The 14,032-nt window shown below is 41.7% G+C and overlaps 1 protein-coding gene across 2 annotated transcripts in view; it reads left to right on the forward strand.

Moving 5' to 3' along the window:
* Positions 1 to 8,014, forward strand: part of Tmem67 (transmembrane protein 67) — a 40,729-nt gene extending 32,715 nt beyond the window's left edge. For both annotated transcript variants that reach the window (XM_051198108.1, XM_051198111.1), the window contains 7 exons: positions 862 to 942; positions 1,423 to 1,539; positions 3,345 to 3,461; positions 3,566 to 3,670; positions 4,285 to 4,387; positions 6,722 to 6,864; positions 7,703 to 8,014. In XM_051198108.1, the coding sequence (XP_051054065.1) occupies positions 862 to 942; positions 1,423 to 1,539; positions 3,345 to 3,461; positions 3,566 to 3,670; positions 4,285 to 4,387; positions 6,722 to 6,864; positions 7,703 to 7,783 (747 nt within the window). In that variant the 3' untranslated portion in view covers positions 7,784 to 8,014. The remainder of the gene's footprint in view (positions 1 to 861; positions 943 to 1,422; positions 1,540 to 3,344; positions 3,462 to 3,565; positions 3,671 to 4,284; positions 4,388 to 6,721; positions 6,865 to 7,702) is intronic.
* The last annotated feature ends 6,018 nt before the right edge of the window (positions 8,015 to 14,032 follow it).

Genomic DNA, 14,032 nt, shown 5'->3' on the forward strand with positions numbered 1-14,032 from the left:
ACAATGTCCTTTCCTAGTATTTGCTATTAAATCTATATAATTAGACACTTAAAAGCATTTCAGTAGTTATTATCAATAGTTAAAATTTAATGCTAAAATGTTTTTAGATGTTATTCTGTTCAAGATTAATTTGAAATCCATGATGTTCTTAAATGGCTTCTGTACTTCAAAACATGAGCAAAGTTACAAATCTAGTCATTTGTCTTGGCAACCAGTACATTGATTTATTCAAATGTGTGAGCGGGTTATGTACATACATGTTTGTATAAGTGTGTGCACATGTACATGTAGTTGTACATGTGTGTACATGTGTGTAAGCCAGATATCAACATGCAGTGTCTCCTTCAGTTAGTCCACTGTACTCTTGGAGGGTCTCGCAGTGAGTCAGGGTCCCACCCGTCTCCACCCCTCATGCTAAGGTTTGCTGCGGCCTTCACACCAGGCTCTGAGGTTACCTGCGGCCTCCACACAAGGCTTCTGGTGTGGCTGCTGGGGATCCAAACTCAGGTCCTCAGGCATGTGCAGCAAGCCCTTATATACTGAGTCCTCTTTCCAACACTAATCTATACTAAATTTGTAAGACTCCTCCTGCCTTTATCTTTCCTGGTTTCATTAGCAAGATAAGTTTTTAAAATTCAAAATGGACTCCCTCAGTAACTCTTAATGTAATTCTAAATCGCCCTTCCTTTGAGGATAGAGTCAGACTGATAAGTGGGATTTTATCCCATGGGAACCTTTGGAGGCCACTGCATTCTCTTTGGAGCTTCATTTTGCCCCCAAACACTGCATCATGGTTATTAAAGAAGATGGCGCTCCTGAAGGCAGACGCTCACAGGCTCACAGGCTAACTTACTGTTGCAGGTTTTCTTCTTCGCTGCCTTTTATGAGCGATTCATAGAAGACAAAATCCGGCAGTTCGTTGATCTCTGCTCCATGAGTAATGTGAGTACCTTCTGACACCATTTGCAGCTGTTATTTCCGCACTCTGAAAAGACAGCTGTGTTTAGAGCAGCATTTCACATGCATCCATGCGGTTCACAAAGCAGGCCTATAGCAGCTTAACAAGTTGGTTTGTGATGGTTGGATTATTAACCTAATTTTCAGCCAGCTATTAATCAAAGAGTAGTTAAGACATTCCACAAGTTAATACTCTTGCCTTAGAATTTCTCTTCTTTATCCACAGTCCTTAATTATGAATAATGAATGATTCATTCATCGTACAGTCTTCCTTTCTTAGAAAACAGCTCCGGTCTTGTTTCCATCTAGTAAAATAAACCTTTATCATCTTCACTACCTTGCTTTCTATTTCATGTACTTCCTGAGAATTTAGTGCTTATTATTTTGGGGAAAGGGGAGCAGTTTTAATCAAAACGTACTGTTGTAGTTTTCTGGATGAGCCTCTGATTGCTTCTCTTTCTGTAGGTGTCTGTGTTTCTGCTGTCCCATAGATGTTTTGGGTATTACATTCATGGGAGGTCAGTCCATGGACATGCAGACACCAACATGGAAGAGATGAATATGAATCTCAAAAGAGAAACGGTAAGAAAGCATTCTACATCTTCTCTATTTTAAAATGGAGACTTGAAATGCTTGCAGCTGACTTCAAAGGAGCCAGGGACACCCGCTCGTGACCCTGAGTATTAATAGTCACACTTCGCTTCGTCCTGTAGTTTCTGTGTGAACTACACTTCAGAGTAATCAAATAGAGCAGGAAGGTTCCTCCTCAGCAGGGAAGAAACTGGGTGTTTATGTTAGGAAGTCAGCATTTTACAATGATTACAGATGAGTGAGATTGTGCTGCGTGTAGTGGATGTTAAAACAAGTGCCCGCCAGGGGCACTGCTAATGAAGGGTCAGGGTACCATACTCGGGACACACTGACTCCTCCTCAGTGAGTTACAAATGAGGCAAGCCGACATTGTACACTTCCTGACAGGAAGTGAAAAAGGAGCCTGCTGTACCCAGGTCTCTAGATCTAATCACAGTTTTATAGGAAATAACGAAGACTACAAGAACAACTTCAACAGCACTGAAGGAAGTCCTTAGCAGATCCAGTGCATAATGCCAGGGAACAAATGACTTGAGCGCTTTCAAACAAACCACCGGCGTGAGTGGAAAGAAGAGGAAATGGTGTGTGTGAGAGATGCTGTGGACTGAGGGAAGCCTCAGAAGCAAAGCAATGAAGCTCAAGATGCCGACTTTGGATCCTGGTTCAGTCTTTGGAAAAAATCTGATTTCATGGTTGTGACGTTAACGTTTATTAAGCAAAAAATGACAATGGTGGTTGTTTTATTAAGTCCTGTTTTTTTTCTATTGTATACCCTGATAACTTCCCAAAACAAAAAACAAAACAAAACAAAAAAATCTAGGAACACTTGAGAAGAAAGCCTTAGGGGCTCCTGAATTTGGAGAACTCTCTTAGCGCTTACAAATTAAACCATAAGCCCCTGAGGGGAAAAAAATATGCCCAACTAAGGAATTAAGCACAACAAATAGAAAGCCATAAGAATCGAGTAGAAATTGATTTTACTTTAGTAACATAGTACATACATATCAGTCATAAATAAAAGCAAATTTGGGTAAAGTGTTTATGACAAATGTGATAGCACTATTGATATCCAAAACCATGGCTTTCCCTCTTCGACTTACTGTACCTTTTTGAATCTAATGGCAATAACACTAAAGAATGGGCCCTCATAAAAACAGTTGTTATCAGGAAAAGCTTTTACAAATGGAAAATGTTTTGAGTAATATATGCCAGGAACCTCCCAGGACTTCCTAGTCTCTGACTGGTTATATGGATTTAACTCAAGAAAAATTCAAAAGATGAATAACTAATTAGATTTTTTTTCTTTTATTTTTTGGGGTTTTTTGAGACAGGGTTTCTCTGTGTAATATTCCTAGCTGTCCTGGAACTCACTCTGCAGACCAGGCTGGCCTTGAACTCACAGAGATCCACCTGCCTCTGCCTCTGCCTCCCGAGTGTTGGGATTAAAGGCATGCACCATCACCACCTAGGTAGACTGTAGATTTTTAACACAAGGAGAAAACATGTAAGAGTTGGAGATTACTATGTAAGTCGGTTTATCTTCATAGTAAAATCTCTGAAGTAGGTGCTCGAGTATTTTCTATTAGAATGGGAGGCCAGGGTGGTGCCATGGAAGGCTGAGGTGTGTGGTTCGTAGGCCCACGATGACTGTCATGGCAGACAGTGAGGACAGTATGAGCAAAATTGCACGAGGTTAATCAGTCCTGTGACATGTGATACTGACTAGAGAGAAGTGACATGCTTTTCTTTTTTCGAGAAGGCCTTTCATAATCATTTCTGTCCTTCAACTTTTTCAGGAAAATTTGTGCAGCCAAAGAGGTTTGGTGCCCAACACAGATGGTCAGACTTTTCAGATTGCAGTTTCTGATCAGATGAGACAACACTATGACAGGATTCATGAAACTCTAACACGGGTTTGTATAAAGGACTGTTCACATGTAGCTTACAATACTTAAGGTCATTTAAATTCCAAAGCATAAAGTGTGTTATATTTGTACACTTCTCTTTTTCATATTAGAGAAATGGGCCTGCCAGACTACTGAGTTCATCAGCCAGCACCTTTGAACAAAGTATAAAAGCATACCACGCAATGAATAAGTTTCTTGGCTCCTTCATTGATCATGTATGTATGTGTACTAATGTCTGTATGTAAGCAAGATCATGTATGTGTACTAATGTCTTTGTGTAAGCAAAGGTCATCTGCTTTTGAAAAGTTAAATGGGAATTCAGTTATGTTTTCAATCAGCAAAGTCAGGGAACCTCTTACTGTTTTTGTTTTCTGTCTCATTAATACTTGGGAATAATATTTTTTTAAAAATGTATAGTCACTATCAATTTATGGTTTAGAGATAAAGCTAGATATTGTAAAAGAAAGATGTGAATCCAATGTGCCCAGTAGCAAATGATGATTCTCTTAAATATGCCTGTACTAGAATTTTATATCACCAAAATGTTTTTATTACTCATTGGCATTCTTACACTGTGATTGTATTCTTAAAAGCATCTTATAAATCAATTTTCAGTATATCTATCCTTAAATATATCCACAGAATTTAAGATTTAAAACTTTTCTAAAAATATTTTTTATTATAAAGACTAGTGCCATGATTCATTTTACAGAAGTTTTTCTTTGTACATTATTCATTCCTCATTTTCTTCTTTTTCTAGTTTTGCATTAACTGGACATTTATTGTTTGTTTCATTACACTTTTTTACGTGGCTGTCTTCTCAAACCAGGTTCATAAGGAAATGGATTACTTTATAAAAGACAAGCTGCTGCTCGAGAGGGTCCTGGGGATAGAATTCATGGAGCCCATGGAGAAGAGCATCTTCTACAACGGTGACCCCTGTGGCCTTGATGGACCCGAGCCCCATTTGGGGGGGGGGGGTGACGGTGCTTGAGATAGGTTTTTTCATTGATTTTAGTAATTTTATGTAGAAGCAATGAGGACTTTGTTAACTCAGCCTCATAGAACTATAGTCATTTCTATGTTCCGTTTTATTTTGAAATATAACAAAAATATCAGATATATAAAAGGCTGAATGAAAGCAAAAAGGCCAAGTTTCAGAATTAATGGTATCTCAGATAGTAAAACAAACACAGCATATTCATTTAATGCTACTCTGGGGCACCAGAGTTTAAAAAAAAAAAAAAAAGAAAAGAAATGAGCCAGTCTTTGAGAATAAAGATTCAGACTCTTCTGTCCTTAGGTTTAAAAGCCAACTTGACACTTGCTAACTTTGTGAAGTTTAAAATGCTGCGTAACCTTCAACTTTTGAAGTCCCCTTTTGTCTAAAGTTAGTATGGCCTTTGAAAGGTTTTTCAGAATAATCATGTATAAAGACCCTAAAGCAGAGAATGAGTAGGTGCCAGGAGAGGGGTGTGGGTAGGTCCTGAGGGAGGGGTGTGGGTAGGGGCCGGGGGAGGGGCGAGGGAGGGCTGTCTAAAAGTACAATTGTTTCCACACGTTCGTCCTGTTCCTTTTTCTTTCTTTCTTCTGTTTCCATTCCTTTTTCTGCCTTCCATTTCTCTGCTCAGCCCTCACCAGGAGAGGACAATAAGTTTAAGGCAGTAGGAGTGGACACAAAGAAGGCGAGGGTTTACCAGAGATGTTAGGAGAAAAGGGCACTAGGAAAGGAAACTCAGACAAAGCCAGGCATGGTACATCCTACCATTCCATCAACTCAGAAGGCTGAGGCAAGACCTCAGGTTCCAGGTCAGCCTGATGAGAGCTCATCAGTAAAGAAGAAAGGAGGCGAGGAGTTGGTTGGGTGTGCATGAGGGCCTGAGTTTGGACCAGCAGTACCTGTTAAAAGCTGGGCCATGACCACATTGCATGTCTGCAATCTCACTGCTACAGCGGGGTGATGGGGCATAGGGGTATGGGGCTTACTAGCTGCCAGCCTAGCTCTAACTTCAATGAGAGACCCTGTCCCAAAGGTGTAAGGCAGAGAGTGGAACACCTGATGTCTTCCTCCAGCATCCACATGCATCGTAGTCATGCACAGGCATATGTACTCCCACATACATGTGCATATAACACACACATGCATGCACACACATGCACGCATGCACACATGCACATGCACACAGACACACACACACCACTACTTTCTTCATCATCACCACTACCCACAACAAATTAAAAAGAAGAGGAAAGGAAGACAAAAAGTATCCAGGTTTCCAGCTATGATTCCAACTTAGTGAATGATAGCGATGCTCTTCCCTACTCAGGGAATGCAGATGAGGAAAGAGAATGAGACTGTGTTGTATCTGAAGGTAACTTCAGACATCTAGGAAGAGATGTCTATTAAGGAACTCTAAGGGAGAAGCTTTTGGGAGAAAGAAGGTGTACAGTTAGCTAGGGGGCCATCCTATGGTGCCATTGCTAGAAGAGATAGCAGTCACCAGGCAAATATGTAAGCTTAGGGTGTTTTGTTTTGCTTATATATAAGCATTGCATGCCTACACATATGTAGAGAAGTGCGTAAGGGTATTGCTGACAGGTCAGTGGATTTCACAAACAGAATCATCCTTGTTCCAGCACCTGGAACATGGTGGAATGGTCCCAGTACCCTGATGCCGCCACCTTGTATAAGACAGACTCCTCACTGGACTTCTGTGGAGGTGCTGGTCATTCTCTGAGCCCCCTACAAATTGATGATAGCATTTGCTTATGTCTACTTGATTTTTTGTTTGTTTTCATGGTAAAGGGGTCTGTGCCACTTATCGGGTCTTTTAAAAGGATGCTCAGATCCCACAAAGGACAGAATTGTATGTTTTGTGCAGAGGACAAAACTAGGAAACCGAGACAGAAGTTCTAGAACACTTGTGCTATGCCTTGCTGGCTTTAACTTTTGTTCTTTATCTTGGACAATATTTCTAAGATTAATTTAGTCTTTGGTTCTATAATCAGAGAAAGAGAATTCACTAACTGCTCTTTAGAAGGCATTCATAGTGTACTACCAGCAATTATCAATGTTTGCTTTGATATTAAAACTGCTGCTCCTGAGTTTTTCTGAGTTCTTCGACTAACATTTGAGTCTGGCAAATCTTAATACCTTAATCTTAATCACATGAGCCGTAAAGCATAGGATATTTAATCTACTGTCACCAAAGGCTGGCACAGGTCTGTGCTGTCACTGTCTGACACATCTACGTGGTTTTTTGTAGACGAAGGCCATTCTTTCAGCAGTGTTCTGTATTATGGAAATGAGGCCACGCTCCTTATCTTTGATCTGTTGTTCTTCTGTGTTGTGGACTTGGCTTGCCAGAATTTCGTCTTAGCATCCTTCCTCACATACCTGCAACAAGAGGTAAATCTAAATGCATTTAGAAGAAATGGGTTTCTTCTAAAGCACAAGTGTTGCAAGTGTAGATGTTTACCTTCTTAACAGAATGTGTGAGCCTCTATGTACAGTAGGGTTGGGGGAATGTTTAGGATATGACTAACCCTACCAAAGAAATGAAAAAAAGCATTTAGCAGAGCACACTCTGCACTCTGTCCCTGGGACAATAAATGCTAGGATCCAGGGAAGGGTGCAAGTTCCTTGAGCAACCAGGAAGATAGGGAAGATACTTTACTGCCGCTCTCACACATACCAAAAGTGAGCACTGATTTTTATACGAGTCCCATCCAAACAATGGGAGGTGCCATTCGGGGGTGTACACCAGTTCATACAGCCTCACCTGTGTGCACAGTGAGTACCTGTGTGGTAAAACATCTGAAGTGGACATTTCAACAAATGCCAACTGTGCTTGAAATTATCATTAGCACCTAAAGACCCTCCTGCATAAAAGAAGGCATGAGTTAATACATGGTTTATCCCTGAATAGAGACCCAGAATCATGAACAACAACAACAAAAAAAATCCTTAAGTATTTAAAGGCATATTCTCTTTTTAAATTTATTTTTAATTAAAATTAAAACCAAAGGTATATTCTTGTGAGCCTGAGCGGTACATATTAATTCATAAATGCATTTCCTAATGTTTTATAGTTTTAAAATGATTGCATCAAGTAATTAAAATATCTCACTCATGACAAGAAATGGTTGAGAAAATTAACTAATTTAATTTAAATATTTTAAATTTATAAGCATATTTAATTTTTAAAGAGTATTTAATTTCCTTCTCATCTGTTTTATTTTTCCAGATTTTTCGATTTATCCGCAATACAGTAGGACAAAAGAATTTGGCAACCAAAACACTAGTGGATGAAAGATTTCTCATCTAATCTGTGACTGCAAAACTTGTGGTACAGCCGTGATGTCAAGTTATATTTTTTAAAACTTGTGATACATATTATTCTTTCATTTTTTTTATCTACAGAAAAACTTATTTTTATAGCTCGTTTTTAAAATAAGAGATATAGTTAAAGATACTGTTTTCCCATTGTATGTTGTATTTAATTTACTAAAAAGTACTATTTCCCCATTATGTATTGTGTTTAATTTACATTAACGCTGACATAGAAAAAGATGAAAGGAAGAAAGGAGGGAGGGGGAAGGAAGGAGGGAAGGAGGGAGGAAGGGAGGAAGGAGAGAAGAGGAAGAAGGGAGGAGGGAGGGAGGAGAGAGGGAGGAGAGAGGGGGAGGGAGGGAAGGGAGGAAGGAGGGAGGGAGGGAAGGGAGGAAGGAGGGAGGGAGGGAAGGGAGGAAGGAGGGAGGGAGGGAGGAAGGGAGGGAGGGAGGAAGGAGGGAAGGAGGGAGGAAGGGAGGAAGGAGAGAGGGAGGAGGGAGGGAGGGAAGAGAGGGAGGAGGGAGGGAGGGAAGGGAGGAAGGAGGGAGGGAGGGAAGGGAGGAAGGAGGGAGGGAGGGAAGGGAGGGCGGGAAACAGGAGCCAGGTGCTGCTTGCCATGCTCAGGCCTTGATGGTAAGCTAGTCTCCATCTCTGTCACCCTTTCAGAACTGATCTGCCTACATTTCCCACAGTTACAATTCTGTTTGAGTCTAGGTTCAAAGCTACTATTCAGTATTTGCTTGTTTTGTTTATGATTATGGTTAAATAAATAGATATTTTCAAATGTACTTAAATTTTTGGTTTGTGTTGTTGCTGACTCAGCATGCTTCCTTCTGGTAAGTCGCCTCTTTGTCAGCACGCAGGGCTCTATTAGACATGGGATGATTTGGTACAAATCCAGTCAGTCCATCATGAACCTCTCGTCATTACATTTATAAGCTGGGTGACTTTTTTCTCAATATAGGATTTTCCCACACATTTTAATAAAGAGTGCTCTTTCAAAGTGTTGCTTTTAAGTTATGAGTAAATACTATAAATACCAGACTATAACTATATCATGTTATATTGACCAATTTATTGAAAGCAAATTTAGGATTCATATGTCAATAGCTTAAATTTTTTGGTTTGTTTTGCTTTCTTTTTCTTTTTGGACATAGGGTTTCTCTGTGAGGTCCTGGCTATCCTGGCACTCACTCTGTAGACCTGGCTGGCCTGGAACTCAGAGATCCACCTGCCTCTGCCTCCCAAGTGCTTGGATTAAAGATGACACCACCATCACCTGGCCTAGTAACTTATTGTTTAATAAGGGAAAAATTGAATTCAAAATACCATTGAAGTAACATGGTGGTGGCTCATGCATTAATCCCAGCACGCAGAAGGCAGAGACAGGCAAGTTCGAGGCCAGCCTGGTCTACAAAGTGAGTTCCAGGACAGCCAGGGCTGCACAGAGAAACCCTGTGATCAAAAACAAACAAACAAACAAACAAAACAACAAAAAAGCCCTAAGCCATATAGTTAAAATCCACTGGGAATTAATTTTGTGTGTATTTAGTGCCTTGGTGCAATCCTGTGCTCCTGTCTCACAGTGTGGAAGCCATTGGTCTCCGCCCCACGTTAAGTCCCTGGAGACCCTGGCTGGGTCTTCTACCCCGTCCCTTCACACTGAAGCAGGCCCTGGAGGGGCTCCTGGGAGCTGTGGTGTACTTTGTATCATCCTTAGAAATGGGCAGTCCCCAAAATACCTGTGTAAACAGGCTGCTGCTATTGGAGGAGGCCACACTGGGGACCTGAATTCACCATGACTTTTAACTCAAACACTTTTAAGCAGGAAGCTGGTGCCTTTTTCCTGTGTGTATATATTGACCAGTATCTTCTCGGGCAGAGTAAATGGAAGTCAGAGCAGTAAGCAGAATGGCTTAATGAAGATGTACCCGGTTTACCAGAAGCAGCTGTGGATTCAAACGAGGGTTTTCCCTCACCCCCTCACTGTGAAAAACACTACATCTTTACCAGAAAGACTATCCTTTCCTCACCACGTGGGGTGTCCCAAAGATTTGGATATTAAGATACTGACTTACATTAAAATATGCTTACAACAGGGGCCTGGGGTGTAACTCAATGGTAGTTAGGGTTCTCTAGGGAAACAGGACTTACATACAGAATGTGTGTGTGTGTGTGTGTGTGTGTGTGTGTGTGTGTGTGTGTGTGTGTGTGTTGAATATAGAGAAAGGGTTATTAACATGTTTTACAGCAAGTCCAGCTTGTCCAGAAATGGTCCAAGAACCCGGTAGTTGTTCATTACACAAGTCTGGATGTCTTAGCTGGTCTTCAGCGAAGAATCAGCTCTAATGCTAGTAAATACATGGGCTTGCTAGTGGGACTGAGAGCCTAAGCAAGCAGGCAAGGGAGTGCCAGGCTCCTTGCTCCTTTCTGTAGCTGCCCGCCTAACATGTGGTCCAGATTAAAGGCGGATCTTCCTACCTCAAGATACAGGTTAGAAGGGGGTCTTCACACTTCAAATGATTTAGTTAGGAAAAAGCCCTCACAGGTGTGCACAACCCTGTAGGCTTCATTTATTCCAGATGTAGTCAAGTTGACAATCAAGACGAGGCATCACACCTAACATGCATGACATCCCGGGTCTGGTCCCCAGCACTACACACACAAAGCAAAATCTTAAAATAGCATCTGAATGTTGAAGCTCTTAATTTTAGCAATAATAGTTATTATTAGCTTAAAGTCTCTCGAAATGCATGTTCCGTCTTGCTAATGAATGAATCCTGTGACACTGAAACTCAGATTAATGGTCTCGGTGACTGTGATGAAGATGATGAAGATGTTGAGCCTTCGCCAGCCAGTGCGGCCTCACCCCAAGGCTCCAGCAGTGGGGCTCATGGCACAAGGTGAAGGGTAGCAAGAAAGAAGCTCTCACCATCCAGTGCTGGAGATCTGGCTCATGATACAGAGCAGAGCAAAGGAGGGGGTGTGGGATACTCTATCATTGATAACAAGGATTTCTTTCATTCGCTCATTCATTCATTCATTCATTCACAAAAACACCTCTCCTTACTTCCTAAGCCTTCATAAGGTTCTTATCACTGATAGAGGGAGGGGGGATATTAACCAGTAGGTACAGTTGTAGCCACAGGGATATAACTTAAAACGTATTAACTATGCCTCTGGATCATCGGGGCTTCAGCCTCCTACAAGGCATGTTTGGGATGAGAGTTTAAGATAGACCAAAGTCAAGTACATCCAAAACAAGAAGCTAGTATATTCATATGAAGCATGTAGTTATTTGGGGTGGCACAGGTAATTTGAATAGAATACACATCTTCTGTATTTTTTTTTTATTATGCTCTGATGTTTTAGCATCTTAATCTTTCTTGTTGGGAGATTCTGCTCCTTCTGCAGCCAATGCTTAGAACTAGTGAGGTTAGGTAGAAGTGTGCCTGGAGTACAATATACCAACTAATTCATCCTTAGCCCCTCCTCAAGGGGTAACTGTCCTCTGCCTTGATCATCCCAGGGCCACAGAACAAGATGATCACCCAGCTGGCTTAGAACTCTGAAATCACTCAAGCTGCTTTCCCAAACCAATCATCCTGCCTTGGGTTGCCTTTTTCTTAGATCCCCCCCCCACTGTGTTCTTCTGACTGGTACTTTCATTCAACCCTACACTGCACCTTCTGTTTCTAGAAAGTGATAGAATGTTCAAGTATTACTGTATTAGTTAGGGTTTCTATTGCTGTGAAGAGACACCATGACCACAGCAATTCTTATAAAGGAAAACATTCAATTCAGGTGGCTTATAGTTTCAGAGATTTAATCCATTACCATCATGGTAGAGCATGGCATCATGCAGGCAGACATGGTGCTGGAGAAGGATCTGAGAGTCCTACATCTTGATCCAAAGGTAATAAGAAGTGAATTGTGTCACTGGTCACAGCTTGAGCATAGGAGACCTCAAAGCCCACCTCCATAATGACACACTTCCTCCAACAAGCCCATACCTACTCCAACCAAGCCACACCTCCAATAGTGCCATTCCCTGTGAGGTTATGGGGACCAATTACATTCACACTACCACAGCTACCCTCACAGCTCTTGGCTGTCTATCACACAAGGGAACACAGAACAGTCCATTTGGGGGGGGTGGGAAGAAGATGGGATTGAAAAGCATTGTCATGTCATTAAAAATCCCCACACCAAGCTGAATCTCAATCTCGTAGAGCTTAGCCAAGCTAAGTTTCCTAGCTGCTTTGGATATGAACTGTGACCTGTGTGCTGAAATCTTGGTTCTCTGGCATTGATGCTAATGAGAGGTGACGGGATCATGCAAGTCTTAACTTCTCAGTGGCTTCACCCACTGAATTCATATGAGTGGGTTATCAGGAGGGTCTTTAGGAGTGTGCCCCTGAAGGGTCCTCAGCCTCTTCCTGTCTCAGCTTTCCGGCTGCCCTGAGGTGAACAGCTTTATAGCATAGCATGCCTCCCAAACAGTCATTCCAGTCAACTGTGAAATAGCATCTCAGAAATTGGACTCAATCCATCTTTCCTCTGAGTTTTCAGATATTTTTGCATGGTGACTGAAACTACCACACTTTTCCTACATTCAAGTAGACATATTGAGCCCTCTAAGTCTGAGATCCAAGGATTTAGCTATGTGGGCCCTATCTGAACACATAGAAGAGTTTCCCTTCACCTTATTTCCTAAACAATACAGTCTATCAACTATGTATGACACTTGCATTGTAGTAGGCATTATATGTAAGCTAATGCAGATTTGAAGTGTACGGGAAGATGAGTCGGTTACATGCAGATAACCGTAAGTGTACAGAAAAGGATTCCCCAATGTTAGTGAACCCAGAGTGCAGAATAAAGCCAGAAGGTACCTCCAGGCTGCCACCAATATGGCAACAGTTTCTAAAGTTTACCATGTATTGTCAGAGCTCTGTAGAACAAATGAACTTTCATATTATTTCCACTACACAAAGTCATCGTAATCTGACCATTGTGAAATTTAGAGGCACGAAGACTTCCCCAGAGACAACAGCAGGTGGCAGGAGAGAGCGCGGGAGTTTTTTTTTTTTTTTTGTTTTGTTTTGTTTTTGTTTTCGGGATGGGGCGGGGCTTTTCTTAAAAAAAAAAAAAGGAAAAAGAAAAATTCCGTTGATGGTGTGCTCACTGAACTAGAGTCTACAGAAACCGTCCTCCTTCGGCCCTCAGCTTCATCATCCTGCCATCCCTCCTCACTTCCGCTGGCTCTGTTCTTACTGCCCTGGAGCGCTGGAAAGCTCAGCTAGCAAACACACTGTCAGTGCTTTGTGAACGCAGGTTTTGAATTGGATGCTAACACCGTCATCTTCCACCGAGGAAGAGAGCCACAGCACAAGCTTGATCTCAGAATGCAGAAAAGCTCATTACCTAATGATTACGGAAACCCCTTCAACTCGTTTTAATGTAATACCAATTAGCCCAGTTCATTTACAATTGTGTACCCTGTGCTTCTGAATGCCAGTAACTGTGCTAGGAAACTGTGGGAAAGGGAAGACCGGGACACGTTACTAGAGTCAGTACAGTGTTCATTTTGTTAATTCTGTAACATTACCAGGATTTTGTGCCTCGCAGAAGTATCTCTTGGTGCTGGGTAACCCAAGCCTGATGAAAATCACTTCACAGGACTCAGGTTGTCATCCAGGCTGCTTGTCTTCATGACTCCATTTCTTACCTTCGCCAGCTTCTAAAGGATGCTTGCGCCCCGTGGCTCTTGCTCCATCATCTGAAGGCCGCCACAGAGTTTCCTCAGATCTCTCTCCTGACCCTCTTGCCTCTCTTTTGCTTATAAGGATTCCCGAGGCCATATTGCACCCACTGGATATTTCAGGCAATTTCCCCATATCAGCATTCTTCATCCCATTTGCAAAGTCACTTTTGGAACGTATTCACTGGTTCTGGGTTTAGGGTGTAGGCCATTTGGGTTTTGTTTGTTTGTTTTTGTTTTTAAGGGAAGGGATATTCTGTCCACCAGAAGTGAAATCTATGGAGTACAAGGATGAAAATATGAAATTAGAATTCCGGAAGAGTCTGAGTGGTCTGGGAAGGGGTATGAAAAACCTACTTTAATTCAGACAAAAGATGGGCAGAAGGGAGGGATTGTGGATTACAAAGAAGGTTGAAGGTTTCTGTGTAGTGGAAGCAATGTGTAAAAAGGCCTGCAGAGGCTCAGATGGACCATTTGACA

The sequence above is a fragment of the Phodopus roborovskii genome, unplaced genomic scaffold (assembly GCF_943737965.1).
Source record: "Phodopus roborovskii unplaced genomic scaffold, PHOROB, whole genome shotgun sequence".
In the NCBI taxonomy this organism is placed as follows: Eukaryota; Metazoa; Chordata; class Mammalia; order Rodentia; family Cricetidae; genus Phodopus; species Phodopus roborovskii.